This window comes from Mus caroli, chromosome 3 (genome assembly GCF_900094665.2).
Source record: "Mus caroli chromosome 3, CAROLI_EIJ_v1.1, whole genome shotgun sequence".
NCBI lineage: Eukaryota > Metazoa > Chordata > Mammalia > Rodentia > Muridae > Mus > Mus caroli.
In genome coordinates, this window is record NC_034572.1 from 30,617,894 (window position 1) to 30,635,659 (window position 17,766).

At 38.7% G+C, this 17,766-nt stretch overlaps 1 protein-coding gene across 3 annotated transcripts in view; it reads left to right on the forward strand.

The window, feature by feature from the left end:
* Positions 1-17,766, forward strand: part of Atp11b (ATPase phospholipid transporting 11B (putative)) — a 103,046-nt gene that overhangs the window by 10,625 nt on the left and 74,655 nt on the right. For all 3 annotated transcript variants that reach the window (XR_003836176.1, XR_003836177.1, XM_021157859.2), the window contains exons 2-3: positions 11,938-12,054; positions 16,392-16,481. Coding sequence is in view for 1 of the 3 variants with exons in the window: in XM_021157859.2 (XP_021013518.1) it covers positions 11,938-12,054; positions 16,392-16,481 (207 nt within the window). In the remaining 2 variants the exon portion in view is untranslated. The remainder of the gene's footprint in view (positions 1-11,937; positions 12,055-16,391; positions 16,482-17,766) is intronic.

Consider the following 17,766-nt stretch of genomic DNA (forward strand, 5'->3'; position numbering starts at 1 on the left):
ACACACACATACAGCACAGCATATATGTACACACACACGCTGAACAAATGTTTAAAAAAGAACTTTACCAGCTTTATAGCAATGAAAAAAAATCTCATTTGCATTCTCTTAATTGTTAATGAGCCATGCTAGTACCTCTGTTTTATTCATGGATAAAGTTCCCGTTTTTCTATTGAGTAATTTATTAGTTGCTTGTTGCTGTGATAAAATCCTTAACCAAAGCAACATAAGAAACAGTTTATTGTAACTTACTGTTCAAAGGTAGTTTATACATATCATGGCAGAGAAACCATAGTGACAGGAGCGTGAGGCAGCTAGTCATGTGTGCATTTAGGAAACAGTACAATGCATACTAGTGACCAGCTTTCTGTTTTACTCAGTCTATCTAGGACCTCAGTCTAAGCCTGGCGCTGGCCCATATTAAGGGTGGGTCTTCTTACATCAATTACCCTAATCCAGACAGTCCACCATAGGCATGTCCAGAGGTTTACTTCCATTGTGATTCTAAGTCCTATCAGATTGACAATTAAGATTAACGTTCGGGGTCTGAAGAAATAACCGTTCAGATCACTTACTGCTCTTGCAGAGGATCAGTTTGGTTGTCCGCACACATATTGGGTGGCTCACAACCACTTGTAACTCCAGCTTCAGGGGGAATTGAACTCCTCTCCTCTGCAGGCACATGCACTCTTGTGTATATAATCCCACCCCTTCAAAATCAAAATAATAAAAATCTTTAAAAATGATCAACATTAGAAGTAGTTTCTCTTTTTTTTTTGTTCCTTTTGTAGTGTGGATGCCATTTCTTTGTTATATGTACTATAAATAAATATCTTCTTCCACTCTTTGCCCTCTATGTAATTTTGTTCATAGTTTTCTTACACATTCCCCTTTAAGTGTCTTTGTAGAAAATTTATTTCTGCATTCTGTTACCTAACAATTTCTTTCCTCTATTAGAATCAGAGGGTTGCTTTAGTATTGTTTTCTTCAATTGTCTTAATATGTAACTTTTCAGTATCCAAATTTAATATAATTAGAATTGATTTTTATATATAGAATATGGGAATTTGTGTTTTGCTATTGGAAAGTTATTTGTTTCATCGCTCAGTGTGTTGCATGAGCCATTTTTGATGTCTGATATATGTGTTTGCCTTCCCCGTGATGAATGGCATTTTCGACTTCCCTCTATGTTCTCTTTTGTCTGTTTCACTCACCTATTGGCATACCCGTAGTGAGCCATTTTAATCATAGTTTTTGCATGATGAGTCATTTGTGAGGCGGAGTCTCCCACATGTATTGGTTTCTCTTTCTCAGAATTGCATTGGACCTTTGCTCTTCCATTTATGACATAGAAGCACACAGAAACAGGGCTTTTTTTGTTGTTGGTTTTTTGTTTTTTAATTATCTGGGGGGAAAATCACGGATTTTGATCGGCTTTGCATTGAAATTTATTTGGTTATTTAATTAATTGTGTGTGTGTGTGTGTGTGTGTGTGTGTGTGTGTGTGNTGTGTGTGTGTGTGTGTGTGTGTGTGTGTGTGTGTGTGAGAGAGAGAGAGAGAGAGAGAGAGAGAGAGAGGGAGGGAGGGAGCAGGAGAGAGAAAGGGGAGCCTGTGTGTGGATGACAGAGGGTAGTGTTCGGGAGTGGCTTCTCACTTTTGCTTCTTTGGCTGCATGTCCTGTTCTAGACTAGCTTTAGCTACACTGGTATTACAGGTGTGGACCACTGCATTTGCCTTTTTTATGTGGGTTCCCAGGATGAAACTTGGGTAGTTAGGTTTGGGTGGCTAGCACTTTTATCCATTGAACTATCTTCCCAGTTCTGAGTTTCTTATATTTATATTCTTTTTTTCAAAGACGTAACAGCTGGGCCTGCAAGATGGCTCAGCAGGTAGGGCTTCTGCTGCCAAACCTGACAGCCTGAGTTGTGTCCCTGGGACCTTCATGATAGGAGAGAACCGGTTTTATTTTTTGTTTGTTTTTAATAATGTAACTTTATTTACTTTTAATTAAATTTATTTATTTATTTACTTTATATCAGCCCCCGCTCTCCTCCAAGTAACCCCCTCACACGGATCCTCCCGCCATTCCACCCTCCCCTTCTCCTTTGAAAAGGGGGAGCTCTCCTCTGGGTGTTACCTCCCCACTCCCTCTCCATCCCCACACATCAAGTTGCTGCAGGACTAGGTGCATCCTCTCCTACTAAGGCCAGACAAAGTTGTCCATTTAGGGGGACGGGGTCCACAGGCAGGCAGCAGACTCCCTGATAGCCCCAGCTCCAATTGTTGGGGAATCCCCATAAAGACCAAGCTGCACATCTGCTACATATGTGTAGGGGACCTAGGTCCAGCCTGTGCTTGCTCTTTGGTTGGTGGTTCAGTCTCTGAGAGCCCCCAAGGGTTCAGGTTAATTGATTCTGTTGGTCTCCCTAGGGAAGCCCTGTCCTCTTTGGATTTCTTAATCCTTCCCCCAACTCTTCCATAAGACTCCCCGAGCTCCATCTAATGTTGGGTGTGAGTCTCAGCATCTCTTTCCATTGGCTGCTGAGTGGAACCTCTCAGAGGACAGTTATGCTAGGCTCCTGTCTGCAAGCCTAATGGAGTATCACCAATAGTGTCAGGGATTGGTTTTTGCTCATGAGATGGGTGTCAATTTGGGCCAGTCATTGGTTGGCCATTCCCTCAGTCTCTGCTCTGTCTTTGCCCCTACACATCTTGTAGGCAGGACACATTTGGGTCCAAGGCTTTTTGTGGATAATTTGCTGTCCTTGTTCCTTCCCTGGGGAGTCCTTCCTGGAAACAGGAAGTGGCCACTTCAGGATCCATTTGGCCCTCTATTAGAACTCTCAGATAGAGTCACCTCCATAGGCCCCCTGGGGCGTCAGCCTATCCTATCCCAGGTCTCTGGCACTTCCTAAGGATTATCCCTTACCTCTGATTTCCTTTCTCTCTCCCCTGCCCTCCCTACATCTGATCCTTACACCCCCCCATGCCGCTCCACCCCATTCCCCATCTTCTCTACCACCCAGATCCCTCCTTCCATAGACTGCTGCTATCTACTTTGTTTCCCCTTCTGAGAACCAGTTCTTAAAAGTTGTCCTCTGACCTCCACTTACATACCATGACATGCTGACACTCTCCTCCATGGGAACACACACAATAAAAAGAAAATTAATTTAAAAATACTTTTAAAAAGATGAATGTGTAGACTGTATGTTTATCTTTTTCTAGCTATGTCTGTAGTTATTTGAGTACACTTGTGTTCTAAGTCAACAGTAACATAGAGGTTTTCTGTGGGATTATATTGTCATTGGACGTAAACCTAAACAGTAAACTTAACGGTAGCCTGGATTTTATTATGAACCTGTTTCCACACTTCTACACCATTTCCCAGTTAGAGTTTACAGTCCCCTGCCTTTATATAGTTTTTCAACCCCCCCTTTTTTGTTTGTTTTTTTAAATTGTAGTTATCCCAGTGGATTGAAATGTGATTTTGATATACATTTCCATAATGGCAAAGGCTGTCAGACATCTTTTTGTATCTGTTGGGTTGTTTGTTTGTTTGTTTGGTTGGTTGGTTGGTTTTTCAAGACCTGGTTTCTCTGTATAGCCCTGGCTGTCCTGGAACTCGCTCTGTAGACCAGGCTGGCCTTGAACTCAGAAATCCACCTGCCTTTGCCTCCCAAGTGCTCAGATTAAAGGCATGCACCACCACTGCCCATCGGTTTCTTTTTTCTTTTTTTTTTTCCTTTTTCTTTCTTTTCTTTTTCCTTTCCTTTTCTTTTTTCTTTTCTTTTTTTTTTTTTTTTGGAGAAACAGTTAGTCTAATCCTCTTGCCCTTTCTAATTGACAAGAATTCTTTATATATCGTCAGCATTCAGGACCCTTACTAGATAATGTGATTTACAAATTCTTTCTCTTAGAATGTGGTTGTTTGTAGTTCTTTGTTTTCTTTTAGATCCCAAAGTTTATTTTTTGTATTGTTGGCTTGTTTATGTTTTGAATACTCATCTTGCCTTATAAGATGACTATTTGTGGGGACGATGCTGGGGTTAAGTTCGGGCTCTAACTGAAGTGTGTTTCCACTGAACTGCTTGCCTGCCCCAGTAATTTATCCGCATCTTCTATAGGAAATTACTTTCATTATTCCAAAGGGTTTTAAAGAATGATTTATTTATTATTTCATGTGCATTGGTGTTTTGCCTGCATATATATTTGTATGGGAGTGTCAGATTATCTGGAACTGTAGTTATAGACAGTTGTGAGCTGCCATTTGGGTGCTGGGAATTCCCCCAGAAGTTCTTTTATTGTTGAGAATAGTTTTCGCTGTTTTAGGGTTTTTGTTATTCCTGATGAATTTGGAATTGCTCTTTCTAATTCTGTGAAGGATTGAGTTGGAATTTTGATGGGGATTGCATTGAATCTGTAGATTGCTTTCAGCAAAATGGCCATTTTTACTATATTAATCCTGCCAATCCATGAGCATGGGAGATCTTTCCATCTTCTGAGATCTTCTTCGATTTCTTTCTTCAGAGACTTGAAGTTTTTGTCCTATAGATCTTAGGTTAGAGTCACACCAAGGTATTTTATTAGTTGAGACTATTGTGAAGGGTGTCAGTTCCCTAATTCTTTCTCAGCCTGTTTATTCTTTGTGTAGAGAAAGGCCATTGATTTGTTTGAGTTAATTTTATATCCAGCCACTTTGCTGAAGTTGTTTATCAGGCTTAGGAGTTCTTTGATGGAATTTTTGGGGTCACTTAAGTATACTATCCTATCTGTAAATAGTGATATTTTTGACTTCTTCCTTTCTAATTTGTATCCTTTTGGTCTCCTTTTGTTCTCTAATTGTTCTGGCTAGGACTTTCAGTACTATATTGAATAGGTAGGGAGAGAGTGGGCAGCCTTGTCTAGTCCCTGATTTTAGTTGGATTGCTTCAAGTTTCTCTTCATTTAGTTTGATGTTGGCTATTGGTTTGCTTTATATTGTTTTTACTATGTTTAGGTATGGGCCTTGAATTCTTGATCTTTCCAAGACTTTTATCATAAATGGGTGTTGGATTTTGTCAAATGCTTTTTCAGCATCTAATGAGATGATCATGTGGTTTTTATTTTTATTTTGAGTTTATTTATGTAGTGGATTATGTTGATGGATTTCTGTATATTGAACCATCCCTGCATCCTTGAGATGAAGCCCTCTTGATCATAATGGATGATCATTTTGATGTGTTCTTGGATTCGGTTTTTGAGAATTTTATTGAGTATTTTTGCATCGATATTCATAAGGGAAATTGGTCTGAAGCTCTCTTTCTTTGTTGGGTCTTTGTGTGGTTTAGGTATCAGAGTAATTGTGGCTTCATAGAACGAATTGGGTAGTGTTCTTTCATTTTCTATTTTGTGGAATAGTTTGAAGAGTATTGGTATTAGGTTTTCTTTGAAGGTCTGATAGAACTCTACACTAAACCCATCTGGTCCTGGGCTTATTTTGGTTGGGAGGCTATTGATGACTGCTTCTATTTCTTTAGCTGTTATAGTACTGTTTAGATGGTTTATCTGATCCTTATTTAACTTTTGTATCTGTTATCTGTCTAGAAAATTGTCCATTTCATCCAGATTTTCCAGTTTTGTTGAGTATAGGTTTTTGTAATAGGATTTGATGATTTTTTTGGATTTCTTCAGTTCCTGTTGTTATATCTCCCTTTTCATTTTTGATTTTGTTAATATGGATACTGTCTCTGTGCTCTCTGGTTAGTCTGGCTAAGGCTTTATCTATCTGTTGATTTTTCTCAAAGAACCAGCTCCTAGTTTGGTTGACTCTTTGTATAGTTCTTTTTGTTTCTACTTGGTTGATTTCAGCAATGAGTTTGATTATTTCCTGCCTTCTACTCCTCTTGGGTGAATTTGCTTCTTTTGGTTCTAGAGCTTTCAGGTGTGCTCTCTCCAGTTTCCTTTTGGAGGCACTCAGAGCTATGAGTTTTCCTCTTAGCACTGCTTTCATTGTGTCCCATAAGTTTGGATCCTGTCCCTGGCTGTTCCTTGGTTCCTGTGTCCTGATAACTATGGGCTGGTCCCTCTTGGGCTAGGAATTTGAGCAGAAGTGGTGGTCTTACAGGTATTCACAGGTGTGCCAGCACTCCTGGGAGACCAGCTCTCTCCCAGAGGTATTTGGGTATGGAGCACTGTGGCACAGGATCAGCTCCGGGTGCAGACAGAAACCGAAAGGCTAGTTAATGCTCTTTAAGGAATAAGCCATCTCTCCAGCCCATTCCATTGGTTGGTTGGTTGGTTTCTAAGAAAGTATTGATAGATCATAAACTCTTAGTTTTTATGCCTTAAAATATTATTTTATAATTACTAATTGTATTTTAATTTAGTCAGATACTAATTTATTGAGGATACAGTACATTCTGTTGCTTTTTGGCATTTTTTTAATTGGTGTAAAGTATGCTTTTAATATCATTTTCTTGATATTTCTTTTCAAATTAGTTGTAGTTTCATCTTTGATGCTTTGTGGTTTTAGTGTGATTGTAGCATTTTTTGTACTGTTTTTCTTCCTCTTCATTTTTCTTTCAATCTGAAGATTGGTATTACTATAGTTACGAACATTTTCAACCTCCTTTTCTTTAAATGCTGCTTCTTGGCCCTTAATTCTCCCATTCTAGAGTTAACTGGCAAACATAGCATTGAGTCTCTTTTTCTGTCTGCTGTATATTTAGTGCTCTTGTCATTTTGCTGCTTTCATTACTTCTAGGTTTTATTTTAAAACATCAATTTATTGTAGTGACTTCACCCTCCTACACACACACACACACACACACACACACACACACACTTCTGCATGCACCAAAAGGAACAGCGTGTACCTCCCCAAATCCCATCCATACAGCTAGATTAAGGTGGCCACTCATCCCAGCCCCATTTGGGACATCCTCACCATCTACTGGAAGTCTAGGAGGACTGGAAGGAAACAGTGTCTCCCAGAATGTAGTGGCTATGCCAGGACCACAACATTCATTAACCCACAGCAGCTGTTATTGACTGTACAAGACAGGCACAAGGTCAAGCCATCACCATAACAGGATAGAACAGGGGTGGGGGAGTCGAGAGGGGGCTCGTGGGCCCCTTCTGCTGGGGAGCTAGGAACAGTTGATGTCTTCTGATGGGAGAATCAGTTTTGTTTAAAGGTATGGGCACTAGAAGGTCGAGCACGCTCCACTGGTGTGGTGGCACAAATTGTGGTTATTTTTTAGTAGTTTGTCAGTAGGGTCCAGAGAAACAACTGGTCATTGTGCAGAGAATAAAAGACTGTGTATAGTGATCAACTCTAAATGGGAGACCTGTGTGACTCCTTTTCCTCTGAAGGCTCATTACAGAAAGGGGGGTAGAAAGATTATAAAAGCCAAAGGTAGTAGATGTCTGCAGCAGAACAGTATTCTCTGGACTTCACAGCATCATTGTGATATGAACATGGAACAGTTGTCACTGTATACGGAAAAACAGAACAAGATCAAGCCAGGGACATTTCCGGCATGAGTCAAGGTGGGGCTTATGAAGTTCCATCCATAGCTGAGGAGCTATTAGCAGTTGGTGGCTCCTGAGGGAGCAAGGAAGGGTTAGGTTTCTTTAGGGATCCAGGCCCTGAGAGGCTCCCCATGCTTCACTGTATGGTTCTATGCACATGTACATCCTTCAGCATTAAGTGGTCTCCGTGAGTTTTACAATAACAGCAAGGCTGGAAAGATGGTTCAGCCTTTAAGTGTACTTTGACAGAGGACCTGGCTTCAGTTCCCAGCATCTACATTGGGTGGTTCAAAACTGCTGTAACTCCATTTCCATGGATCTAATGCCTTCTTCTTGTGTTCGTAGGCTCTTACACAAACATGATGTACATCCAGACAAGCAGGTACACATGCACATAAGAATTTTAAGGTCTTTTAAAAAGAGCACAGAAAGTTGGGAGGAAAAGAATAGAGGGAATAGGTGAAAAACTGGAGAGGCAAAGAATAGGTAGATTTGATCAAACACATTACATGCATAAAGGAAATTCTTAAAAGGAAATAAGGAATTTTTTCCCCCAGGAAACTAAGTGTGGGCAGGGTTAATAGTTGGGTGAAGGACTAGTTCCTTTCTCTGTCACCCTTCACACCTTCCCTATTTTGTCATCCTAAACCTGCCTGGGAATGAGGCTGGACCAGAGTGGACTAAGAAGGAATGTGCAAGGCAGCAGGAGACTGAAGTCAGTGGTACCAGTTTGTAGAGAAGAAGGAGGAGGAGCATCATCAGGATCCTGTACTTAGTTACTCAGGGCTGTGCTCAGAGTAGCTTGACACACTTTAACAGCTAGGTCTTGGTTGTTCCTGGATGTATACCTTCTGATAAATACATATTATAAATCAGTGCCTGCAAGTTGATCTTAAACAACACAGCAAATTATTTGCAAGTTTTTATTTTCATTACTCTTTGGGAACCCCAAAATTATTTTGTTTTGTTTTGTTTTGTTTTTTTTCTGTTTTGAGACAGGGTTTCTCTGTGTAGCCCTGGCTGTCCTGGAACTCACTCTGTAGACCAGGCTGGCCTCGAACTCAGAAATCCGCCTGCCTCTGNCTCAGAAATCCGCCTGCCTCTGCCTCCCGAGTGCTGGGATCAAAGGCGTGCGCCACCACTGCCCAGCTTTTTTTTTTTTTTTTTTTTTTTTTAAGATACTTGTGATAATAAAATAGAAATCTAAGGTGACAAAAGACATCTATCCTTCTTGCTTATTTTAATAGAATATTTATTATATCTGAAATGAAACTAGACTTTACTTTTAAAGCTTTATTCAGAAGAATATGCTTGATAATATTCTCTAAGAAAAGACATATACCTAACAACATAATGCTATTTCAGTAACATTTTTTTCTCAATTTGAGATTTGTTTTACTTTTTTATGATGGAAAAGTATATATCTAGTCAGCTGGACTTAGTTTAAATGATCTGGATGGTTTATATACGGATTAGATGCAGTGTGTTCTTTTGTAATGTTCCCTGGCTGGCTCAGGACTCGGACTGGTTTGTGTCTCCTGGGACTGCCGTCAAATGGGGCTGCAGTGTCAGGCCCAGATGGTGGGCAGCGTGCACATTTTCTCCTATTCTTCCTCTGCTTTTGGTTTCTGAGGTTGTGTCTGCTTGTGTAGCCAGGGATGGCCTGCCTTGAACTTAGAATGATCCTCCAGCTTGGCTTGGCTTTCAGTGCCTGTTGTTGCTGTGCTTGTTCTGTTTGTTTTTGTTGTTTGCTTTGAGGAGAGTCAGGAACTTCTTTCTTTCCTTTCTATGCCGTCTTCCTGTCTTTTTATGCTGGTGAGGGAATCCAGGGCCTTGCTAGATAAGTGTCTACCACTAAGCTACATCGTCTATCATTAAGGCTTCACTTTTTAAAAATAAAATTTTATTTAGAATAAGAATAATGCCTTCTTATTTTGGTATTTTAGTAGTTCTAAGTGTGTTTCCTGGCATATAGTTTGTGCTCATTGTATTTATAAAATGAAGATTGCAAGAAAAATTATAGGAAGGTTTAACACATAACCTTTGTAAGTGATTTGTTATTTCAGAATGGTCAAATAATTTAAAAAATTTGTCACAGTGCTTAGCACAGTAGTGAAGACATTTTCTCCGCACACATTACTTCCCTATTGATGCCCTGAGGCTTGACTTTGAGGAGTCTTTATAATATTTATGGTGGGTGGAAGGTAGTCTTGCTGCTCAGCACACCACCAAAGACTTTATTTCTTGACCTATGTACCTTCCAGTCTTGCTTCCCTTGGCACTCCACTGGTGGCTTTTAAACGGTGTCTTCAGAAAGGTCCAGTAGTGGCCGTGATTGATTCTCTGATAGTGAGAGACTGGAGAGCTCATAATCTTGTCTTTTTAGGTTGAACTTTAAATAGCAAAAAAATGGGCTTCTGACCCATATAAGGAAAGATATCCCATTTTGAGGGTCAATCTCTCTTTTGATTTTTTATTATATTTTTATTGTTTCAAGCATTTTTTAAAAAATGATATTGAATGCAGGTTTATTGGGAAGCTGCTCTTAGGTGGGAGAGTTCAGTGGCCCTAAGGAATAAGTTGCCATGGGAAGAGCGAGAAGAGAGAGGGGAGAGAGAGAGAAAGAAACAGTGCACACACAGGGAAGAGGAAGAGAAGCTTAAAACAATTTTTAAATATATTTTGATCACATTCGTCCCCTTCCCAAAGTCCATCTAGATCAGAGGCTCTCAATCTTCTTGATGTCGTGTCCCAACCATAAGATGATTTTTGTTGCTTCCTCATAACTCATTTTGCTACTGCTATGATCATATTACAAATACTAGATGTTTTCCAGTGGTCTTAGACCACCCTGTGAAAAGGTTGCTAGACCTCTCTCCACCCGCAAAGGGTTTGTGACCTACAGGTTGAGAACCACCATTCTAGATCCTCTTCCCCTCCCTGCACACCCAACTTTAGGTTCTTTGATGCAAGTTTAAAGAGAGTCGATACACTAGTTACTTGTCGTTTCCTGGTTGGAGGAACTGTTTGGGAAAGATTAGATGTGGCCCTAAAAGAGGAGGGGTGGCATTGGGGCTGGCTTTGAGGCTTCAGAAGCTCATTTTTGTTCCAAGTTGGTACCTTCTCTATGCCCAACTTGCGGAACAAGACATAAGCTCTCAGCGTTTCCTGTCACCACACTCTGCTCTGCCATCATGCACTCTAAGTCTCTAGAACTGTAAGCTTCAAATTCAACACTTGTTTGAAAGTTGTCTTCCTTGGTCAAGCTGTCTTATTGTAATTATTGAAAAGTAACTGTAAGACACTATGCTCAGATTAACTACTGGACCTAGAGAGATGTTGTCTGATTCGCTTTCTATTGCTGTGGTAAATACTATGACCAAAAGCAACTTGGAGAGGAAAGGGTTTATTTCATCTTAGTATATAGTCCATTATCCATGAAGGGATGTCATGACAGGAAACTGGAGACTGAGTCAGAGACATGGAGGAACAGTACTTCATTGGCTTACTCCTTGTGACTTGCGCTCTATGCCTCTGTCACCCTGAGTGTATCAATCAAGAAAAGGACCCAGTCAGTCTGATGGAGGCATTTTTCCTAGTTGAGTTCCCTTTCCCAGATTATCTATCTCTAGCTGTGCTGAGTGAACAGAGCACGAATCAGCACAGATGGTCTTCTGGATTTAAAGGCAGGCAGAGTGTGTGTTCTGCCAGGAGGATTAGAATCGCATGTCTGTCTACAGTTCAGGAAGTCTTACCTGCTTACCACTACAAAGAAAAGATCTGTGAAATGAACCTTAGTCTTTTGAGAGCAAAACTCTTTGAAACTAAATTGATTTTGCTATAATAGAGGTTAAAAATAAACATAAAATAGGCATGGTAGCCACAAATTAGTTAGAAATATTTCTGTTTCTCTCATTAATAATCACAGGAGAAAGCAAGGCTCTCATGGGAGTAAAAAGCAAGGAATGCAGTCAAGAATACTTCCAAAGTTCTCATATCTGATTTTTCCTTTATAGCATATTTTCGAGAGTGAACTATTTTTCATTATTAGTATGGTTTTAGTTGATTTGTTTCTAAAGGTATTATACCTGTCCACCTGTGAAGAAAAGCAAGGAATGCAGTCAAGAATGCTTCCAAAGTTCTCATATCTGATTTTTCCTTTATAGCATATTTTACAGTGTGAACTATTTTTCATTATTGAAGGTATGGTTTTAGTTGATTTGTTTCTAAAGGTATTATACCTGTTCACCTGTGAAGAAAAGCATTGGTGGCTTACCTGTCTTAATAATAGAATGGATTCAGTCTATGTGCAGTTTAAGACCAATACTATATATAATTTGATCCGTTATATAAAATCAGTAGTAAAATATTATAACAGCTGGCCTGCTGATTAGTATTCTTTTTCTGTTGTTTGGTCTTAGGGTTTTGACCCACCACATCAAAGTGACACCAGAACTATTTACATAGCCAACAGATTTCCTCAGAATGGCCTTTACACACCTCAGAAATTTATAGATAACCGGATCATTTCATCTAAGGTAAGAGTAAACAATTTTTTTATTAAACTGTATATGAGAGAGAGCTGGGGATATATTTGTAGTTGATTTGATAGTATTACCTATCATGTACAAAGCCCTTCGTTCAGTCTCCAGTATCATATAAATTGAACATTATGATGCATGCTTATAATCTCAGCACTCTTAAAATCAAGGTCATCTTTAGCTATATAGCAAGATTGAGGCCAGCCTGGGATATATGATATAATACTTTGTCCCAAATAAACAAATGATACATTTCTAACATTTTAAAAATGATTTACTGAATGTGTGCAAGTATATATGTATACTTTTTAAAAGTCAAGAAACTGAAGATTGATAGATATATCTCACCCAACATGATGTAGGAAAGAAAAAGAGACTGTTAATTACTACCAGTTAGCAGTTGTCTTCAGCTGTGACTGTACTGTGATAGCTGTCTTCTGAGTCTGTTTCTTCTCACTTTATGGCATTTAATATGTTAAGTAACAACAACCTATGTAAAGTAACTATTCAATCTTGTTTATGAAATGCTATATTTATATTATCACAGTTCTTTGATTTTAGTGCTTGGAAATTGAATAATTTTCTCAAAATTGTAACTGACTTGGTTTGAACTCTGTTCTTTGTGATTTTAAAGCCTCCTTGTCCCATTATCTAGAGTCTCCTATAAATATTTTAGTGTAAGGTACTACTTCCTTCTTATTTATTTTTCCCTTTGGCACTTGAAGAAGCCGTGCTTGTCAAAGCAGAGGATAAAGCAGCGCTGTCTAGTTTACTTCTCTTTCATGATAGAAGTGAGTGAGTGGCAGTGTTCAGGAAGGGACTGTTGAGGCCTTAGAAGTATGGCTAGTGCAACTGAAGAACTGAACGTTTGACGCCATAGCTCTGTGTGACTGGTGCCTCCTTTATGAAATAGTACTTTTATTGATGATGTGAGTCAGAGAGGCTGAGGGTAAGGTCCTTTCTTAGACCTGGCACTGGCAAATAGGGAGGGAAGGTACCGCAAGAAACCTTCGTCTGCTCTCACTCGCCCTGCCTTCCAGACACACTAATGCTTTCCCTGGGACACTGCTCTCATCTTTCCTAAGATGTCACTTAGCTTGTCCCTTTGCCCTGCTCTCTTTTCTTTCTTCTGCCACATTATTTTTGTATATAGCTGATCCATTGATGATGCTAAGCGGCCTGTTCCAGTTCTCATATATATTGTGGATGCTGTACAGATTTAAAAACAATTTTAAAGTCTAATTTTTATATTTAAGATACAGTTTTATCATTTCTCTCTTTCCGTTTCTCTCTTCAAGTCCTCTAATGTCCCACTCACAACCTTCATTCCCTCTCAAATCTGTAGCCTCTTTTTCTTTGTTATTTTTACATATGTAAGTGCAGCCTGCTAAGTCCATTTAATGTCACGTGTATGTTTATGGTTTCAGGGCTGACTCCTGGGGAAGCCTAGTTCTACTGCTGTTAGCTTTGCTTAGTTACGGCCTCTGTCTAGGTGTCAGGCACACTGGGTTCCCTTCACATTAGCATGCTTACTGTTTTTTCCTGTTTTGGTCTTGGTTAGGTGCTGTTGCGGTGTCACTGGTAATGCTTCCCTGTCACAATCTCACAGCTGATTTTTCTGGTTCTTTGGCTCTTATATCCTCTCTAACTCTCTTTTCTTTGGTATTTCTTAGGTGTAGGAAATGTGTTACAGATATATTCATTGGGACTGGGAATCCCACAATCACTTCTGCATTTTGACCAGCTGTGGCTTTCTGCAGCCATCTTTGTTTATTGCAGAGAGAAGCTTCCTTGATGATGTGTAAGAGCTACACGCGTTTGTGGATACACAAAGAAAAGAATTTAGGATACAGTTAGGAGTTATGGAAAATGATGGTATTGGCTGTACTATATATATACTATATGACCTCTTTAGCCTTGGGTAGCTGGCTCCGTGTCCAGTACCAGACATGATTTCCCATCTGTTGAGTGGGCCTTACATCCAATTAGAGAGATGTTAGTTACTGCCAAGATAGGAATGCCATTGACAGAGATAGAGATTTACCACTGATAAAGAGCCTTTAGGAATATCTTAGCATGCTGATGGATGTTGTAGCTAATATGTGTCACAGCTGAGTGGCACTGCTGGTTGCTTCCCTCTGTTGGCAGTTTGCTTGCCACCTTCTGGTACTATGGGACCAAATCTTCAAGGAGGAGGCTTTCAGATAAGATCGTCTAAACCCTGTGGACCTCTAATATTTAAGATTTTTATCTGTAGGACTTCACATAAAACAGGTCAACATAAAGCATTTCAGCTGGTGTTGGAGACTTAGAGCCCTGAAAAATGTTGTAATTAAATAAATCCCTTTATATGGCTGTTTTCTTTTTTTATTTCTTTTTAAAATTTTTTTATTAGATATTTTCTTCATTTACAGAAATGCTATCCCAAAAGTCCCCTATATCCCCTCCCCCCCGCCCCCCCGCCCTGCTCCCCTACCCACTCCCACTTCTTGGCCCTGGTGTTCCCCTGTGCTGGGTCATATAAAGTTTGCAAGACCAAGGGATGGCTGCTTTCTTACGCAATATAAGTTTAACATTTTTGACCAGAGTTTCAGAAATGTAGGTGTTTAAATAAGCACTCTCCTTAAGCCATTTTAGCATAAGTAAGTTTCCTTACATGGCTGGCTTCCCTACTTTATTGTGTCTTGGTTGTTTCCAGACCCTTGTAACTGTACTGATGGAGTCTCATAGCTTGCAGGGAACTCTTTTCCCATACATAGACCCTTTGTCGGATTGCATGCTTCCACTATGGTGCTTAAAATGTGAAAGGCTAAAGATGTTCAGTTCACGTCCAGAGTATAGATAGATAGTTGCCGATGCTCTTCTCTCACACTGTAGTGAGGATAGCACGATGTTGGGTTTTTTAAACTTCTTTATTGTTCTCTGACATATTTTCTACAAAACCACAAGGAGCTTTTGTTTTACATGTTCATTTATATATTTTATCTTTAACTACAACTGTTAATCTCTTTGCTTTGCTTATAAGCCTCTTAGTGTATTTTTTGAATCCGTGACTCATTATGTAGCCCTGGCTGTCCCGGATCTCACTGTGTAGACCACGTTGGTCTCCAACTCATAGAAATCTGCCAGCCTCTGAGTGCTGGGCCTAAAGCAGTGATACTCTACCCTCCCAAGCTGCAACCTTTTAATGCAGTTTCTCATGTCCTGGTGACCCCAACCATAAAATTAATTTTGTTGCTACATCATAACTGTAATTTTACTACTGTTAGACATCATAATGTAAATATCATAATGGTATGCAACCCTTATGAAAAGGTCATTTGACCCCCAAAGGGGTCGTGACTCCCAGGTTGAGAACCACTTGCCTAAAAGTACGTGCCACTATGCCCAGTTTGGATAATATTATATCTTAGTTCAATGACCATAGTCACCTTATATTAAATTTAAACATCCTTGAAAAGGTCAGTTATAAAGTCATACATGACCATAGAGAGGTTTTACTGATTCTGTTATCTTAACCACTATTATATAATAGTTAAGATAACTTTAAAGCTCAATAAATTATTTTTAAAAGTATTGTCACATTGAATAATATGTCCCTTTCCTCTCTAAGGTAAGATATGTGCTGAATTTTGATTTACTCAATCTGTTAATGTTTATAGAAACATGAAAATAATATCTTGTCACTAGTGAACTGCTTTGTATGTGAAAGTTTTGTCCTCAGCTTTCTCTTGTTTTTATGAGCTTTAAGAGTTAGCTAAAGGAAATCTGTTCTTTTAAAACCACTTTTTATGGGATTGGGGAAATGGCTCAGAGATTAAGAGCATTTAATGCTCATACAAAAGACCTGGTTTCCGTGTCCAGCATCCACATAACAGCTTTCAGCTGTCTGTAACTCCAGTTCTATGCTATCTAGTATTTCCTGTTCTCCACAGGTACTGTGCACACATGTGCATGCATACATACACACACACTTTTACACATACATCTTAAAAGGATTTATTGTATTTGTGTGTGTCTGTGTGAGTATAGGCAGGAGAGTGTGGGTGCCTGTGGAGGCTGGAGGATTCGGATGGTCCTAGAGCTGGAGTTAGGGCAGTTTTGAGCCACGTGACATGGTGCTGAGGATTGAGTTTGAGTCCTCTGTTAAAGTAGTCTGTACACTCTTAACTGTGGAACCATGTTCCCATTCTCTTGATAGCAAATATCTTGAAACCATTTTCCTTACTGCCAATTTATATAATTGTTTTCTTTAAAATTACACAGAGAAAAATATTGTTGGTATCATAATCTACATAGGTGTTTGTTGATTTTTCTCTTCTCCTTTTTCCTAGTATACTATATGGAATTTTGTTCCAAAAAATTTATTTGAACAGTTCAGAAGAGTGGCAAACTTTTATTTTCTTATTATATTTTTGGTTCAGGTAAGTTTTATCACTTCTTGAATTATTTATGAACTTGGTGCCTAAACATATATTTTATAATATGTAAAAATTACATTGTATTCCTAGTTGATTGACTATGGGGTTGTTTTTCTTCTGTAGTTTCCCATTGTATTCATGAATAAATTACCTAAATCAAATCTAGATTTCTAAAACATAGGCTATAAATTTTAAGATCAATTGCATTTTGTTTCTTTACTAGTGTGCCTTAGTACTGATAAGTGTAAGCTAAGCTGAGAACAATACTTATAATTTTTCTGATGCCTGCCTCAGAGTATAAATGTTTTAGCTATCAATAAGTAGTGCATCATTGGCCATGTCTGCCTATGGAACCATTTTAGTACAAGATTGTGTGTATGCTTAAATTTTGTTGTATCAGCGTCTGTAATCACAGGAACTCAAGAGGCTGAGACAGATGAGGATTGCTTATACCAGGAGTTTGATGCTAGCCAGGCAACATAGTAAAATCCCAGACCAATAAATTTTATTTAAATTTATAATTTTTTAACATTTCTCTCCCTCTCTTTGTCCTCCTTTTCCTCTTTTCTTCCACATTCTCTTCCTTCTCTTCTCTTCTTCCTCCTCTTCTTCCTTCTCCTCCTCCTCCTCTTTTTCATGTGTGTGTGTGTGTGTGTGTGTGTTATATGTACATCTTACTGTCTCATTTTGTAGCCTACACTGGTTATGAACTTACTTTATGTCTGCATCTGCTCCTCTGGAATTACAGGTGTTTACTGCCATATCCAACATATTATTTTAGTTTTTAAGTATTTACAAGAGTACTTTTCTGGGCTTAAATCTGAGGTCATCATAAACTATTAAGTAGATTCTTAGTCTAAATTTTTTTTGCTTTCATATATGTGTATGTGTGTGTGTGTTTATCAAATATAAGTTGAAACTCAAATATATATCAACTTGTAAATATAGTAATTATTTTCTTATGGTTATTCTAATAAAATTTTAGAATTTTTCTTCAGTGTTACATTAAAATTTTGTTTAAACGTTTAACTGTTCTCTCAGTAGAACCTAGCTAGAATTTCAAAAGAAAAATTAAAATTACTCAAATAGTCATTTTAAAGCTTTAGAAAACAATTAGTTTTAAAATGCTTTTCTTTATGAATGGAAAAAGAACTTCTAATTTTATATCAATAGAGCATCTAGTGGCTTTCCTGGAAAATTAAATTATGCTAACTATATTCACATGGCATGTATGCAGTTGTGTAATTGCTAGCTAAGATCAGCATTGTATTGAATAGAGCAAATTTAA